Source organism: Anarhichas minor, unplaced genomic scaffold, assembly GCF_050575085.1.
Source record: "Anarhichas minor isolate MPS153535 unplaced genomic scaffold, ASM5057508v1 ptg000136l, whole genome shotgun sequence".
Taxonomy (NCBI): domain Eukaryota; kingdom Metazoa; phylum Chordata; class Actinopteri; order Perciformes; family Anarhichadidae; genus Anarhichas; species Anarhichas minor.
The window spans coordinates 18,290,958-18,306,742 of record NW_027466582.1 but is presented as its reverse complement, the minus strand read 5'-3'; the positions used below and the strand labels follow the sequence as shown (position 1 = coordinate 18,306,742).

The 15,785-nt window shown below is 47.5% G+C and overlaps 1 protein-coding gene across 2 annotated transcripts in view; it reads left to right on the top strand.

Moving 5' to 3' along the window:
- Positions 1-15,446, top strand: part of disp1 (dispatched homolog 1 (Drosophila)) — an 88,680-nt gene extending 73,234 nt beyond the window's left edge. For both annotated transcript variants that reach the window (XM_076084614.1, XM_076084615.1), the window contains 8 exons: positions 5,398-5,427; positions 6,686-6,809; positions 7,442-7,569; positions 10,299-10,393; positions 10,748-10,845; positions 10,932-12,521; positions 12,663-12,926; positions 13,028-15,446. In XM_076084614.1, the coding sequence (XP_075940729.1) occupies positions 5,398-5,427; positions 6,686-6,809; positions 7,442-7,569; positions 10,299-10,393; positions 10,748-10,845; positions 10,932-12,521; positions 12,663-12,926; positions 13,028-14,863 (4,165 nt within the window). In that variant the 3' untranslated portion in view covers positions 14,864-15,446. The remainder of the gene's footprint in view (positions 1-5,397; positions 5,428-6,685; positions 6,810-7,441; positions 7,570-10,298; positions 10,394-10,747; positions 10,846-10,931; positions 12,522-12,662; positions 12,927-13,027) is intronic.
- The last annotated feature ends 339 nt before the right edge of the window (positions 15,447-15,785 follow it).

Sequence of the window (15,785 nt, the reverse complement as noted above, 5' to 3'; positions counted from 1 at the left end):
CTAGCTTACAGTTGCACTAACCATGCGTCGTAATGTTGGCAGGGAAAGAAAGATTTCTGGATTCCGATTTTCTGGCCAGGCACATTCATTCATCTGTAAGAGAGATTCCTGCTGGCACTCTAACAGTTATAGACGACATGTCTCCTTGTAGAAGCAAGGTGTACTAATCACATAAATGGCTGCGGTTCTAATAGCAGAGGATCCTACATTATTTATGCCCCGGACCACTTCTTGTTATGTGAAGATCTGTTTGGAGGTTTCTGTACCAGCTGCTCCACGCTCTCGCATGTGCTCTGCTTCTGGGTTTGTGAGCTTAAAGACATAAAGATGAGGCGAGGAGCAGCCATAATAAAGACGTCACGCTGACTGACAGCTTGTAACTATTGGCTACAGTGCTGAAGTCCTGTATGCCTGGAATTTTTGTGCGGCCCGTATTTCACCTCCAAGAATTCGGGGGAACGGCAGGTGCAGCCAGAAAAGACCGTGCTCACCAGTGGACTCGCAGACATGAAAACACATTACCTCCATTCCTTCTGCTTCAGAATATAGATATAAGGCTCAGACATGTTGCTCATGCTACCGCTAGCTACAAGCAAGCCAGGAGCAGCCAGAAACGAGCATCTACGGTGACTTCTGGAACAAAGAGCTGCTTACGTTAGCTTGTGTAGCCTTAGTCATGTTGCTAAGGCTAGCTAACACTAGCAGAAAACGAACATCAATGATTTGTTGTCCTTTTACTCTAATTAAAGAACACGTATTCGGGAAACTGCCTTCTTCAGTGTGTTGTATCCGATCCACCTGTGTTTGCAACACGTAGGATAATCCCACTTTGAAACGTTGTGGGGGGGGGGGGGGGACATTGAATTTCTTTCGCTTTGATTCCCATAGCATTTACATATTTTAATAGATGACACAGCTCACAAATTCAGGCACACATGATAATATGAAAACAAATAGAAGCTTATGGTTGTCCTCATAGTGACATGTAACATGGCCGACATTATACCACATGCATACCTACACAGAGATGTGAGGAAAGGCACAACAGAACTTAACGTTTACTACACGTGCCGTGAAATGTCCCATGTCTCTGGCGATAATAAGAGGACAGTGTCCCCAGCTGACCTTGTGTTTAAACAGCGCGGAGCCTGTTCCACTGTTTATTGGAGGCCTGTTGGAAACGTGATGCCCTGTGAATCACACTGTTACTGCTGCTGAGGGTAATGTACCACGGAACATCTAGCGTAGCCCACTTATTATAAACACACATCTCTGCTTTTTTTTTTTATTGCAACACAGGATAGACAGATTTCTTTTGTCAAGTGTTGTCTGTCACATTTCTTGAGGTTAGAATGGTCCAGAAGAAGTGTATTGAAGATCATATTGAATACATTTAGATACACAAAGCGTCCTCCTAACAGCACTTCTTCTTCTAACACTCAGGTATTTCTCATATGTATTGAGTTACAGGTTTTGAAGAGTTTGCACTGATGGATTTTATTACTTGTTTACAGAAACACGGCTCCACTAACTTCATCCTTATTAGTTTTCAGGCCTTTTGTTGGACAACCCACTTATCACATGCCACTTACAAGGCCCACTTTAGACTCTCCTGTCAGCATATGAATATAGGAGAACTTTAAAGTTCATATTCAAACATTAGAATTGTTTCTTGAACTGTCTCTACTTGACACACTGTTAACTATCCCTGTTTCCCATTTACAGCCGTATTAATGTCATACACCCTGGGCTCCGTTTGGGGGATTGTTAACATCCCTCTCAGTGCGCTGCTGTAGCCGTGAGTCTTTGTGTAAATATACACCCACGAGCCTACTTATCAGGCACAGTGCAGTGGCTTTCTGCTTCTGCCTAACTAGTCTAATGATGTCATTCCAATGGTAGCAATGGTAGTCTGGGTCTATTCCATGCCCTGGTCCAACCTCTAAGTGTGTGCAGCGTTCCAGCGAGGCACAAATCGGGGCGAGTCGGACCCAGCAGCCCGACGGTTGACACCAATTGCTCTTGCTCCGACTTGAAGGCCTCGTTCACAAAGTATTTACCCGGCCGTCTGTTGACAACCCCCCCCCCCCCTATGCCTCTGAACCCTGCCGGCACACATATACACTCCTCTACAATAACACACATACAGACTCATGCACGTTAATACGCATTTCCCCACAATATTGTATGTTCCCTGGTGCAAACACCTCGACCTTTGAAAACAAAAACCTGGCAGAATTTCTCACGTTTGAAGAAAAATATGAAATGAGATTGACATTTTAGCGTCTGATGTACTATATGTTATGCTGTAGTATTCTTGCCCATACACACATCCCATAAACTAACTTTTTTTTATTGCTAAAGGCATCATGTATGCTGCAAGTGAAGTGCCTGTCAGATTGCAGTCTGGAAGCCACTCACACCTTTCTGACTTTGAAATTGGAGGTCTGCTTCCAACAATGAGAACATTATGGATGCCGTAGAGGAGAGGCTGTCCCGTTTCTCTGACCATGTCTCGCCCTCTTTATGACGCCAGGCTGTAGCCACTCAGAAAGGTTCTCAGCCCCTCTGCCTTTAGATATGGTCACACAACACTTGGTACACATCCGCTCATTTCAAGCACACTTAAAGCTCTAAATGAGCCATCGCTGTACATCTCTCTCAGGGAAATCCCACGCCACCAAAAAAGCTCACCGCATTTCTCTTTTGCTCGTCAACTTTCATCTCAGAAAACCCTAAAAAAGTGTGTGTAGGTCCCTCACACACACACACACACACACACACAGTCCCCATCTGCTTCTCCGCTTCTCCCCTCTGTCAGCACGGTGCTGAGTGAGCGGCCCGAGGTCTGTGTTTACCTTATTAATTAGCCCGGTGATCCTGAAACACTCTCCCTCTGGTAAATAGAATAACACTGAAAGATTAGTCAGGGCCAGGGGAGAGAGTGAACTACTGAATCTAGAGCCTCTGTGATCATCAGTCAACTCTACCTCTCTCTGTTGGCACCCGCCAACCGCCCCACGTGGTGTTTTTTATTTAACCGTTTCATTTCTTTCCATGTGCATCGGTCTGATGGTGTCTGGTCCCTTTGTTTAGTCGACAGATTGAGCCCAAAATATAAGTCCCAGGGACTGACTTTCTCAACTCGCCAGATCTTGAATTCATCTCCTTCCATTGCTATGAAAGGTCTCTGCTTTTATGAGAGGGGGATGAATTATTGCCATTGACTGGATGGATTCCCGATCTATTCATCTTTGCCGTTTTAAAGTCCTCGGGCCAAATGGCCTACTCGGGTATGCTGCGCGTCCTTCCAATCGGCTGAAAATGGATTCAGATTGGAGCGCCGCAGACCAAAATTCAAAACAGACCTTCAGCAGACTGATAGATATGCCCTGAAAGCGCTCTCGTGAATCCATTCCAGCTATGTCCTCTCCTCCATTTTTGGGCCATATCTGTGTCCTCAGGTCTGCAGTCAAGAGGCCATACATGGACAGACAAGAGCACAGTGAAAAGAATAACATTAGCAATACAGAATGTTCCCTTGGCGGCTAGTTGAAAGCAGCGGAGGGAAAATGTGGTTTTCATTAGGCATTGTTGGTTTAAACCAGGTTAAAGGTCACTTGATGAAGGGAAAGTCCACCCTAAGGAAGTAGTCACTTATATTGTTATAATAAATGATTCAATATTTGAGAGCATGAAGAAGTCTCCTCGAACACAAAAAAACTTGATCAAGTCACTTTTTCACATGCATCACATATGCATCTCCAGAAGTGTCCAGAGATGCATGTTGTGTCTGTGTGTGTTTGCTTTTGGAGACTGTCTCTCTAAACCTGGACCACTTTACATCTGGCTGTCATATTAATGTGTCCAGTGAAACGTTTAAAGGGATTTACGGCCTCCCCACAGCCCACCCCCCGTTGAGTAAAATTCCTCACCGATAGCTCAAATTAATTTGTGCCTCACATTACCACTAATTAGAACATTCCGCAAATTTAACTTTGACGGCAAAACAGGCAAAAAATACGACAACAACCACTTTGGGCCCTCTGGCCAGATCGCCTAAATCTCAGACGGGACCAATGTCCTGAGTGCTCGTGACCTGATTGGCTGCAGCAGAGGCCCACCCCAGGACTCACTTCCTGTTCCTCTTTGCCATTTGGGGGGTTCAATTAAGGCCACTTTTCCTAGAGTGGGGAAGTGAATCTGTGATGCACTGAGAAGCTTTTAGTCAAAGCTATTAAAGCAGACAATTTATCTGTACAGTGTAGTCTTTTATGGCAGCATATAAACCCAAGGATCAGTGGTCCTGGTGGTTAGTAATGTCCTCACAGGGAAGTGAAGACTCTTGTCTACTCTCCTCCACCAGAGAGATTTATTTTTTCTATTATAAAGCAGGTCTAGGTGCTATATAAATCTTGTGAAAGTATCGAGACGCTCAATGCACACATGTATTCAGGCACTGTGCCTTTAAACGAGTCGTCCGGACTTCAGTAAGGATGTGACGTCACAACGATACAGTCACCTGTAGAAGTGATGCTGAACTCAGTGTAGTTGACACACACTGCCTGAAGACAGGCAGATGTGGAAGACCGGGGACCGCTGACCAATCAGAGCAGACTTTGGTAGGGGGCTCTTAAGGAGACGGGCGAGTGTTTCAGATGAAGGGTGAATACAGGCATATTCAGACAAACGGTATAAGAAGAATAATGTTCGTTTTGTTTTTTACAATAAAGCATGTAAACATTTTCTAGTAGAACCCCAGGATACAAGTATGACCCCCCCCCCCCCCTGTATTCTTTCCACATACACTAGTTCCCTCATCCCCCCGCTGACCCCTTTAGCCCATGTAACATTTATCTCCAAACCCCGCTGTGATCCAGTGGCCGTATCTGATTCTCCCTCTTCCCCTCCACCCGGGGTGCTCGCTGCTCACGGCATACCGGACGCTTCCCCACCGCCCCCCAGGAGGAGCTGACGGATCCTGAGCAGCTGAAGGCTTCACACTGTATGCCTCTGTGTGTGTCGGTAAACCACCCCTTGGCAGAATTTTCACCTCTTTGTCAATCTGTAGCATCCATCTTGTCCTCCTGTGTGTGGCACCTGTGTGTCAGAAACGCGAGTACTGTAATCATGTCTGAAAGGTGTTGAAAACAGGAGCAACGAGTATTGTGAGACGTTTCCTGGGAAGTGGTTTTAACAGCCACGTCAGTTTGAATGCTTTCCGTGGTCCAGTGACCCCGTGACCCCGAGAGTCCGCTGCTGGAAAGACGGCAGAGGATTAAAAAGACAAGATGTCCACTTTTGCTCATTGAAGTCTCCGCCAATGTGTTTTTTATCACCTGTTGCTTTGACTTGAAAACATTGAGCCTGATTCATCTCCCTCTTTCTGTTTTTCAGCCCTGCGAGGCCCTTTCGATTCCCCAAAAGGTGAGACCTGCCAAAAACTTTCCTTTCTCTCCGTGTTGATGTTCTGGATCGCAAAGCTCTCTCCTCCCTTTTATTTTATTTGTGTCACCCATCCATCACGGCCCCGCGGAGCCGCCATTCCTCAGTAGTGAGTCATGAGAGTTATCGGCGGGAGTCACGTCTCTCTCTCTCTCTCTGTACCTGGCCTCCTCTGTTAGCCAGCAGCTCGGATCTCCTCCTCTCTCTGTATCGCTGCAGTAAACTCTGCTGTCTCGAAACCAATCCACACTGTCTAATAGAGGATTACGGCTTTCAGGAAGGTTCAGGGGCAAAATAATAATCAGGATGGGGACTCGGTATACGCAGCAAAATGTGAGACAGCTGCTAACACTGTTTCTCCTGTTAACACTGACTCCTCACAAGTCAACCAAGAGGAGTAAACATGAAGTCATACAGGCTGGAAGGTGAATCAGTAGATTAGACCATTTTAGAGATTATCATCCTGCGTCATCAGGACCAACGTGGGGAAATCAGATTCCAGCGACTGACAAGTTTATGCAGCACTTTAATGCTTCTGATGTTTATATTTATGTACTTTGATTTCTAACTGATTATAAGCATTGTTAGACTGCAAGGAGACCGCATGAATAACGGTAGAGACGGGACTGTACAAAAGCCCCTTTGCACGTTGGCAGATGTGAACGCATGGCGCGGATGTCGGGGAGTCGTGAGGCGCGTTATCGCTGTCGCACACTTTTTAATGGAGAACCGCTGTTGAACCATTAATCAGGCTGACGTTCTTATATCCATGGCCTTGAGTACAGATCAATCGATTCCACAATCAGCAGATGGATGTGTTAGTAGTTTAGAGTCCACTTTGAAGCAGACAGACACACCATTTTAAGCGGTGACTGTTCGGTTGTTCGGTCCGCACCAGGGTCTCATTAACAAAAAATAAAATCTTGTGTGAAATAAATTTGACTAAAATGACAAAATGATTGGTTTGGCTGGACTAAACTAACTAACATGTTGAATATAACCTCATGACTAAAAGAGGGCATCTGACACAGGACTAAAACTAAATTAGAAAGAAAACATTCTGACTAAACGTTGATGAAAATGTAACAACTTTTTGTTGTTGACTAAAACTATTAAGGATAAAAATGACTAAAATGTGTCTAGAACTAGTAAGCATTGCTGTCTAAATTTAAAATAACCTCATTAAACCTCATCCTGTGAATGTCATCACTGTGTTCACTGACTTCCTTCTTGTTTCCAGCTATGCCGAGCTGATTGCTGATTGGCCGGTGGTGGTGCTGGGGGTGTGCACAGTGCTCATCGTGGTGTGTGCCCTAGTGGGCGTCCTGGTGCCCGACCTGCCCGACTTCTCTGACCCACTGCTGGTGAGTACAGAGCCTCCATGCTCTCCTCTGTGGAGGCTCTCCTGCGACACAGAGCTCAGATATGGGACATTTACAAATGACAAACGCCAAACAGATACATGAATTAAAAAGTGCTTTCGTTATACAGACTAGTGTGAAAGTGCTCGTGCTGTTTATACGTGCAGAGGAAAATCTGCCTCATAAAACTTGATTTCTGTTTGCATTAGTACCCTTAATATTTTCACACAGCTTTCAGTTTCAGCAACTTATAAAATCATATTCACAAATTTGCCTGCTGTTTAGTCTATCTTTCTCAGCTGTATCTCAGTATAGATGGTGAGTGAGATCAGGGTCAGCTCCATTTGGTTTTCCTTGAATGCTGAGTAGGTGTGATTCAAACGGCGTCTGATTGCAGCCACTGCTTTGATTGGATCGTGTGGTCAAGAACGCCCACTTCTTCTTTTTATTTTCTGAATGCACAGCTGGTACTGGTTATTACATTATCATTGCAATGTTGCAAGGTGATTTTAAAATGTAAGCATGTTAGTCCCAAGTTGAATGGATAGCTACTGTATGACATGGTCCTCACTTTGTATCAGCACCGTGAACACACGTTATCAAAACCTCTTTCTCCTTCTTTCTTCCCCCAAAAGGGTTTTGAGCCTCGGGGAACAGCCATTGGGCAGCGACTGGTCACATGGAACAACATGGTGAAGAACACAGGCTACAAAGCCACGCTGGCCAACTACCCCTTCAAATACGCTGATGAGCAGGCCAAAAAGTAACGTCCCACTCATCTCTAACACCATCCACACTAGTTTCACCCACTTTTCCTCTTTTTTTTAACCAAGAAGCTGTTTAGGAATTGTAATAACTTGCAATGCAATTTAGTGACTTCAAATCATCTAATTAATTACTTATTGGCATATTTTTTATGAAATATATTTCCTCATACTGTACTTTTCATCTCTCTCTCTCTCTCTCTCACTCTCTCTCTCTCTCTCTCTCTCTCTCTTTGTTTGTATATTTATTTACTAAACTAAGTTATATAAACTGTCTGAACCCCACCACCGCCCCCCTTTAACTGGGGGGGGAGTGATTAAACGATCACAACCTGGGGGGTGGGGGTCGCGCTGAAAAGTCTGATCCCTTCTTGAAAGGAAAGGGGAGCAAACTATAAGATCTGTCCATCCACGAGGTCAGTGGGAGGCTGTCCACTGATCAAGAGCAGGTCTGTGTCTCTCTCTCTCTCTGTCTGTGAGTCTGTCTGTCTGTCTCTCTGTCTGTGAGTCTCTCTGTCTGTGAGTCTGTCTGTCTGTCTCTCTGTCTGTGAGTCTCTCTGTCTGTGAGTCTCTCTGTCTGTGAGTCTGTCTGTCTGTCTCTCTGTCTGTGAGTCTCTCTGTCTGTGAGTCTGTCTGTCTCTCTGTGAGTCTGTGAGTCTGTCTGTCTCTCTGTGAGTCTGTCTGTCTCTCTCTCTCTCTGTCTGTCTGTCTGTGAGTCTGTCTCTCTCTCTCTCTGTCTGGAGTCTGTCTCTCTCTCTCTCTCTGTCTGGAGTCTCTCTTCAAGTCAAATTAATGCTCAATGTCAGATCTGTTTTTCCTGCTTCTATTAATATTTGAGCTGTATTTGCTTTAGTTTAGCCTGAATTTAGGCGTCTCCCTAACTACCAATTAAACGCACAATATGTCAGGTTCTGCTCTCAATCAAAACTCGAGTATAACAAACGACGGTGCTTGGTCGTGTCCTGAAGTAGTCATTCATTGCTTCATTGCAGTCAGCTTCTCGAGGTTTGGATTCCTTCAGTGTTCAAAGTTCAGGAGGTTGTTACTGCAGAGATCTCCTCTCCGAAACACCCGGACCTGGTGATTAAAACCGGTAAGAACACTGAATAAAGCAGTGTCACGTAAAAAAAAGTTCAGCGTACAAAGGTTCACGGCTTCACGTCGAAAGTCCTTCATCCCGTAAAAACCCAGAGATCTAAAAATGTATTGTAACAATGTGGCTTAAACTGGATAAAAAAAATCAATATATGATAACCACAACGCTGACGTATATATATCCATCCAGAAAAAACTGCATCTCCACTGTGCTGATTAGAAAATGGATCCTTTCTGCTGCGTCTGTGGCTCCCTTTGTCCTCCCCCTCTGTCTCGCTGCACGCATCTGTCCGCGGATGTAATTGTGTGCGTACGGAGCGCCCACCAGAGGCCTCTGCTGCTGTCAGCGAGCTTCCCTGCCTCGTCCCCCTCCGTCTGTCAACCCCCTCGGTCTCTCTCTGACAGCCACCTGATGACTCTGCCTTCCTGTTTGGAGGCTTTTCTTTGGGGGGCTCCGGAGACACACTGAAAGAAGGCCTGTCTGAAGCGTAATCCTCCTTCGTTTGCTGGCATGCAGGCACCTTCACTACTCTGCACTCCGCCGCCGCATCATTCTTGCAAAAAGAACACAATGCAAACATGTACGCCAAAGACTTGTCTGCACACCCCCCTTCCCCCCTCTCTCTCGGGGGCCCCCTGTTCAATCAGAGCCACTATTATGATTATTATTTTAATGACACCAGTATGCTACTACTGCATTGCGTCATTCATCTGATTTCGGTGGGGGGGGGACCAGCAATTACTGCTGGTTATTTCATTACTAAGCATCAGATCTGCTTCCTTCATTTTGTATCACGTTGACTTTGCAGCCTCGGACACAGCAGGTCCACTGTGTATATAATCCTGCGACGAGTCTTCCTTTGCTCTTTCTCAGAATGCACTGTGAGCCTCTGCAGGGCATCAGCAAAAAAAAAGCAGAGTATGCTTTAGGGCGGGCTTACTGTGATTGACAGGTCGCTGCCGCTACCAGAGACGTATACGCCGTCTCTGCGTCACTCCTCCGCATTCCAAAAATGGTAACTTCCGTTCATGGGTTGCAAAAAAAACAACATGGCAATGGCCGTAATCCAAGATGGCGACGGCGAAAACACCGAAGTCAAGGCCTCAAAACGTCAGTCCACAAACCAATGGGTGACATCACGATGACTGCATCCACTTCTTATATACAGTCTATGGTTTCTATATGCTCCAAGTCTATTTTTTGACAATAGGTAACTGAGTCTCTGGCCGCACAGTAGCAGCTGGGGGTCAAGATGCACTCCGCTGTGTAACTAGCGACCCCCTACCGGCCAGGTTAAGAGTAGTGAGTGAGTGGCAGTATAAAACAAGCAATAAAAGCTGTTATTGACCACGAGAAGTCCTCGAGCAAGCAGCAATAACTGGCCATCCAAATGATTACACAGTTTGCTGCAGCAGAATGCGAGACTACCCGTGGACAGACACAGATGTGCACACTCAGGGACGCACGTGTAAACTGCCACATGACTGAGAGGCAGTGATTCTAGTTTCAAGCATAAAATGAATGGCCATGTTTTTTTAAAGTTGCCTTTCTGGCTGATTGAATAAAACAAACATCTAAGTAATGTGGATGGTGCTAATCTTTCTTTTTTAAATTATTATTATTGTTTTTTAGTCACCAAGAACCCAGATGGCCCGAGGACCACTTTGAAAGAGACAAACGGCAAGCAGAGTGGGACTTCAGTAAAGAGTTCTTCTGTGATGTGCCAGGTAAGAATACGGAAGTGACACCAATCCGATTTAGACCAGATGATAAAGAACAACCAAAAGGCTCCCTGAAAGTCCCAAACAGCCCCCAAAGGATCCTGGGTGAACTCACATGAACCTCAGTACAACACATGTAAAAATTACAAATATATTAATATGTATTTTGAGTGGAATTAAAATAAGAAGTAATCTACAAAATGTACTGTTTACGCAAGTAGGCTGACAGTATAGCTGCATATCTGTTTGTAATGGGGGTTTTTCAGTCAGATGGTAGAATTGTCTCATATGTCCTAAATTTTATTAACTCAAGAAAGATGGTATTCCCATTTGAGTAACAAAGGTCTTTTCCTTATGCAGGTGACCGTTATTCTAGACTGGTGTTCACATCAGCTGAGGGGAAGAACCTGTGGAGTATTCAGGCTATCAAATCTATGTGCAATCTGGACAACACAAGGGTGCGTAGGACAGCACAATCCTCCAGACTGGTGATGATACAGGATTTCTATTTATCTGTGAATTCACTTTTTCTCTCCGTTCCCAGGTGCGTTCCCATCGTGACTACTGGAGTCTCTGTCAGCGCACCAATGACGCCTCCTGCTGTCCGAGCTGGACGCTCGGCAACTACATTGCCGCCCTCGCCAACAGGTCGTCCTGCCAGAAGATCACAGAGCGCGACGTATCGCATACGCTCAAGATCCTGCGCTCGTGCGCCAAGTACTACCACAACGGCACATTGGTACACGACTGCTGGGACATAGCCCTGCGAAGGAAAGACCAGCTCAAGTGCGGCACCGTGCCCCGGAAGTGCACCAAGTACAACGCCGTCTACCAAGTTCTTCACTTCCTGGTGGACAAAGACTTCCTCAGTACCAAGAGCCTGGAGTACCCTCCGCCCGTACTCAAACACAGCATGCTCTTCTCGCCCACAGAGAAAGGAGAGTCGATGATGAACATTTACTTAGACAATTTCGAGAATTGGAACTCCTCAGACGGCATCACCACAGTCACAGGGATCGAGTTCGGCATCAAACACGACCTCTTCCAGGACTACCTCCTGACGGACACAGTGTACCCCGCCATAGCCATAGTGATCGTCCTGCTGGTCATGTGCGTGTACACACGCTCCGTTTTCATCACTCTGATGACGATAATAGCCATCATCAGCTCGCTGATCGTGTCGTACTTTCTTTACCGATTGGTCTTCAACTTTGAGTTCTTCCCCTTCATGAACCTCACGGCCCTCATCATCCTGGTCGGCATCGGCGCGGATGACGCCTTCGTGCTCTGCGATGTGTGGAACTACACCAAGTTCGACAAACCACACGCTGAGCTGGCCGAGACGGTCGGTGTGACGCTACAACACGCTGCGCTGTCCATGTTCGTCACCAGCTTCACCACCGCTGCCGCTTTTTATGCCAATTACGTCAGCAACATCACCGCCATACGCTGTTTTGGTGTCTACGCAGGCACCGCCATATTGGTGAACTATATTCTCATGGTGACGTGGCTCCCGGCTGTGGTTGTGCTACATGAACGCTACCTGCCCAGCATGTTCCCCTGCACCAAGCCTCCGCACCCACAAAGGGGTTACTGCACCCGGACTTTCTGGGCAGGTCTTTGTCAGAAGGCCAACAATTGCCTGTTCACCGCCTCAGAGGGGTCCCGGATCTTCTTCGAGAAGGTGCTGCCCTGCATCGTCATCAAACTGCGCTACCTCTGGCTCTTCGGGTTCCTCGCCATTACGGTGGGCGGGGCCTATGTGGTTTGCGTCAACCCAAAGATGAAGCTCCCGTCTCTGGAGCTGGCGGAGTTTCAGGTGTTCCGCTCCTCGCACCCGTTCGAGCGCTACGACGCCGAGTACAAGAAGCTCTTCATGTTCGAGAGGGTTCATCACGGCGAGGACCTCCACATGCCTATCACCATCATCTGGGGCGTGATGCCCGTGGATAATGGTGACCCCCTGAACCCAAAGAACAAGGGAAAGCTAATACTGGACAGCAGCTTTAACATTGCCAGTCCAGCCTCTCAGCTGTGGATCCTCAACTTCTGCCAGAAGCTGAGAAATCAGAGCTTTATCTTTCAGTCCGAGGAGCAGGACTTCACCAGCTGCTTCATTGAGACGTTCAAACAGGTCGGTGCTCAATTTGTACGAAGTATATACATGTATACATTGAAGGACATCTTACTGACACTACCCGGTATAATTACTGTGGTTTCATTTTGAAAATTCCACTGAATATAATGAACTTTAACCCCCTCCTTCTGTCAACAGTGGATGGAGAACCAGGACTGTGAGGAGGCTTCCGTCTACCCCTGCTGCAGTCAGTCCACCTTCCCCTACAAGCAGGAAGTCTTTGAGTTGTGCATCAAGAGGGCCATCATGGAGCTGGATCGGAGTACGAACTACCATTTAGACAGCAAGACCCCCGGACCTCGATTCGACATCAACGACACCATCAGAGCCATAGTGTTGGAGTTCAAGAGCACCTACCTCTTCACCCTGGCCTATGAGAAGATGTACCAGTTCTACCTTGAGGTTGTAGTACCTAGGTGTTTATTTGGTGTAACTTTATGTAAAGGATACGTTTTGTATCTGCTTTGGTTCTTCTGACATTAACGACCGTTGTTCTGTTCCAGGTGGATGCCTGGATCGCTGAGGAGCTCCGGAATGCCCCAACAGGCCTCAGCCACGGCTGGTTCATCAGCAACCTGGAATTCTACGACCTCCAGGACAGCCTGTCGGACGGCACTCTGGTTGCCATGGCGCTGTCGGTGGCTGTGGCCTTCAGCGTTATGCTGCTGACCACCTGGAATGTCATCATCAGTCTGTACGCCATCCTGTCCATCGCCGGCACCATCTTCGTCACGGTCGGCTCCCTGGTGCTCCTGGGCTGGGAACTGAACGTGCTGGAGTCCGTCACCATATCCGTTGCGGTTGGGCTCTCCGTGGATTTCGCCGTACACTACGGCGTGGCCTACCGGCTCGCCCCTGAGCCCGACCGCGAGGGAAAGGTGATTTTTTCCCTCAGCCGCATGGGCTCCGCCATCGCCATGGCGGCACTGACCACCTTTGTTGCCGGTGCCATGATGATGCCCTCGACCGTCTTGGCCTACACCCAGCTGGGCACGTTCATGATGCTGATCATGTGCATCAGCTGGGCCTTTGCCACCTTCTTCTTTCAGTGCATGTGTCGCTGTCTGGGACCCCAGGGGACCTGCGGCCAGATCCCCCTACCCAAAAAGATGCAGTGCCAGGTGTTCTCCGAGGTCACATCCATGAGCCCCTCACCTCAAGGGAAAGGCTCCGGACTGGGGAAGTACCAGCTGGACAGCAGGGGTGGGGAGGTGGAGCATTACGAGTTGGAGCCCCTGGCCTCCGGTCAGAAGACTGAAGATATACCCAGAGAGGAGCAGGAGGTGTGTGGTCAGCTCTACAATGGAATCCCTCCTCAGCACCACAATGCCCCTTACTCCCACATCTATTACAAGAGCAAAACCGAGACCGGCAGAACCGGCCCTGAGAACGGCCTCGTGGCCGCACAGAGCACAAAATCCAGGTGCCAGTACTCTCAAAACGCTAACTGCACCTGCGGGGACCCCTCCCCTGCTCACCACCCGTCTCAGCAGTGGACCCCCCACTCCTGTGCTCAGCCTCCCCAGGACTCTCCTTCCTGCCTCCCCACCCCACAGCTCCTCCCGCTCTCAGGAAACACCCCGGGCACACAAAACCCACCTCTGTTCCCTACAAACCTGGACCCGGTCTACACACACACAGAGTGCCGTATGCACTATGTCCACTGCCCCCCCTCCCATTTCCACCACTGCTCCCAGGGAAGAGTAGTGGCCCCCAGGCAAGGACCTGCCCACAGCTGCCATTTCAGGAAGTATTGCGTCCACACGGCAACCCTGCAGGCTGGTTCAGCTAGAGAGCAGAGACCCACAACCGCGGCTTTGAACCAGGACACGGACCCGGCTCCTGGCTCAGAGCCTGCGGGACACGAGGACGACCACAGAAATGAAACGGGGCCCTCAAGCCTCGACAGTAGCCAAAATATCAGCACCCCAGCCCTGACGCAAGCTCAGACTCAGTGCCCCTCCTCCCCCTCACCGTGCTCACCACACACAAGCAGACATGAAAGACAGACGGGAAGGGACAGCGACCTTTGTTGCAGCGATAACCACGTGTCCACAACTACAGATCCAACCCCACAAACTGACGCTTGTTGTAGAATCCCTGGCAACCAGGAGAAGCTCAAAAGTATTCCCGTCACACGGGAGGAAAGCGTCAAAAAGTGCAAGCGGAACTCCAAAAGACAGCGGGCGTCCTCCGCCTCTCCAAAGAAGCTCTACTGTTTTAACAGGACGTTGAAAGTGAAGTGCAATTCAGCTTCAGAGTTCAGCGTGCCAAGAACTGAAACCAGCGTGCCTCCTATTGCGATCACCACCAACCCCTCTTCTGAAAGCTTATGTTGATGACAAATTCATATTTTAATAAACACTCGATATCCAGAACAAGTAGCAAAAAAAAAAAAAAAAGGACTGACACATATAATGTCTGTCTGTGCAATCGAACAAGGTTTGTGACGCGTTTGCTTACCAAGTGCCTCAATGTGTTCCACCAAACAGCACAGCCCTACTAACTATAATCTGTTTACATGTCTTTTTTCTACTCACCAGGTCTTCACGTGCCACATTATGTCTTCCATTTTACACTGTTGCTAAAGCTATATAATTATGGGAAATTACCGGTCTTTTCCCAAAAGTACCGTCATGGAATTTTGCTAACTACAGTGTTTAATATACTCATACAGCCGCCGTTTGCACTGACATAAAATGGTATCGTATATATTGTGATATTGTGATTAATTGTCGGTACTTGTCGTCAGATATGATCACATCAGCCGGAACGAAAATGTGCCACATTTTTACAAGTCAGTGAAAAAAAGACACTTTTTTTTAGTCTTGGTGGGAGCCGAGTGTTCAATCCTGTGTCTCCACACGCCTCAGATAAAAGATGTACTGTATGATTAAAATGTCTTTTTATTTTATCACTCTATGTCCCCATTGTCCGCTCTTCCTGTCTGTTGTACACACACGCACGCACGCACGGACCATAAAATGGGAGGAGGCCCCGTTCACAGAAGAAGCTGCATCTTTAATCACAGCAGCCTACACCTGTTTCATTGTCTCGTAACCGCCGGCGGCTTCAGTGCTATTGGTTACACCTGACCTGAGGTCAGCGACTGGATTTAAACCGGCCTGCTCTTTACGCTCATGTAGACTTGATTTACACCAGACTATTGCTGCTGGTGACACAGATCTCTTCTTCTCAGAGTCCATCTGCAGCATTTCTGAGCAGCAACTTTTTCAGTTTGGGAATGGCATAAAAATAAAT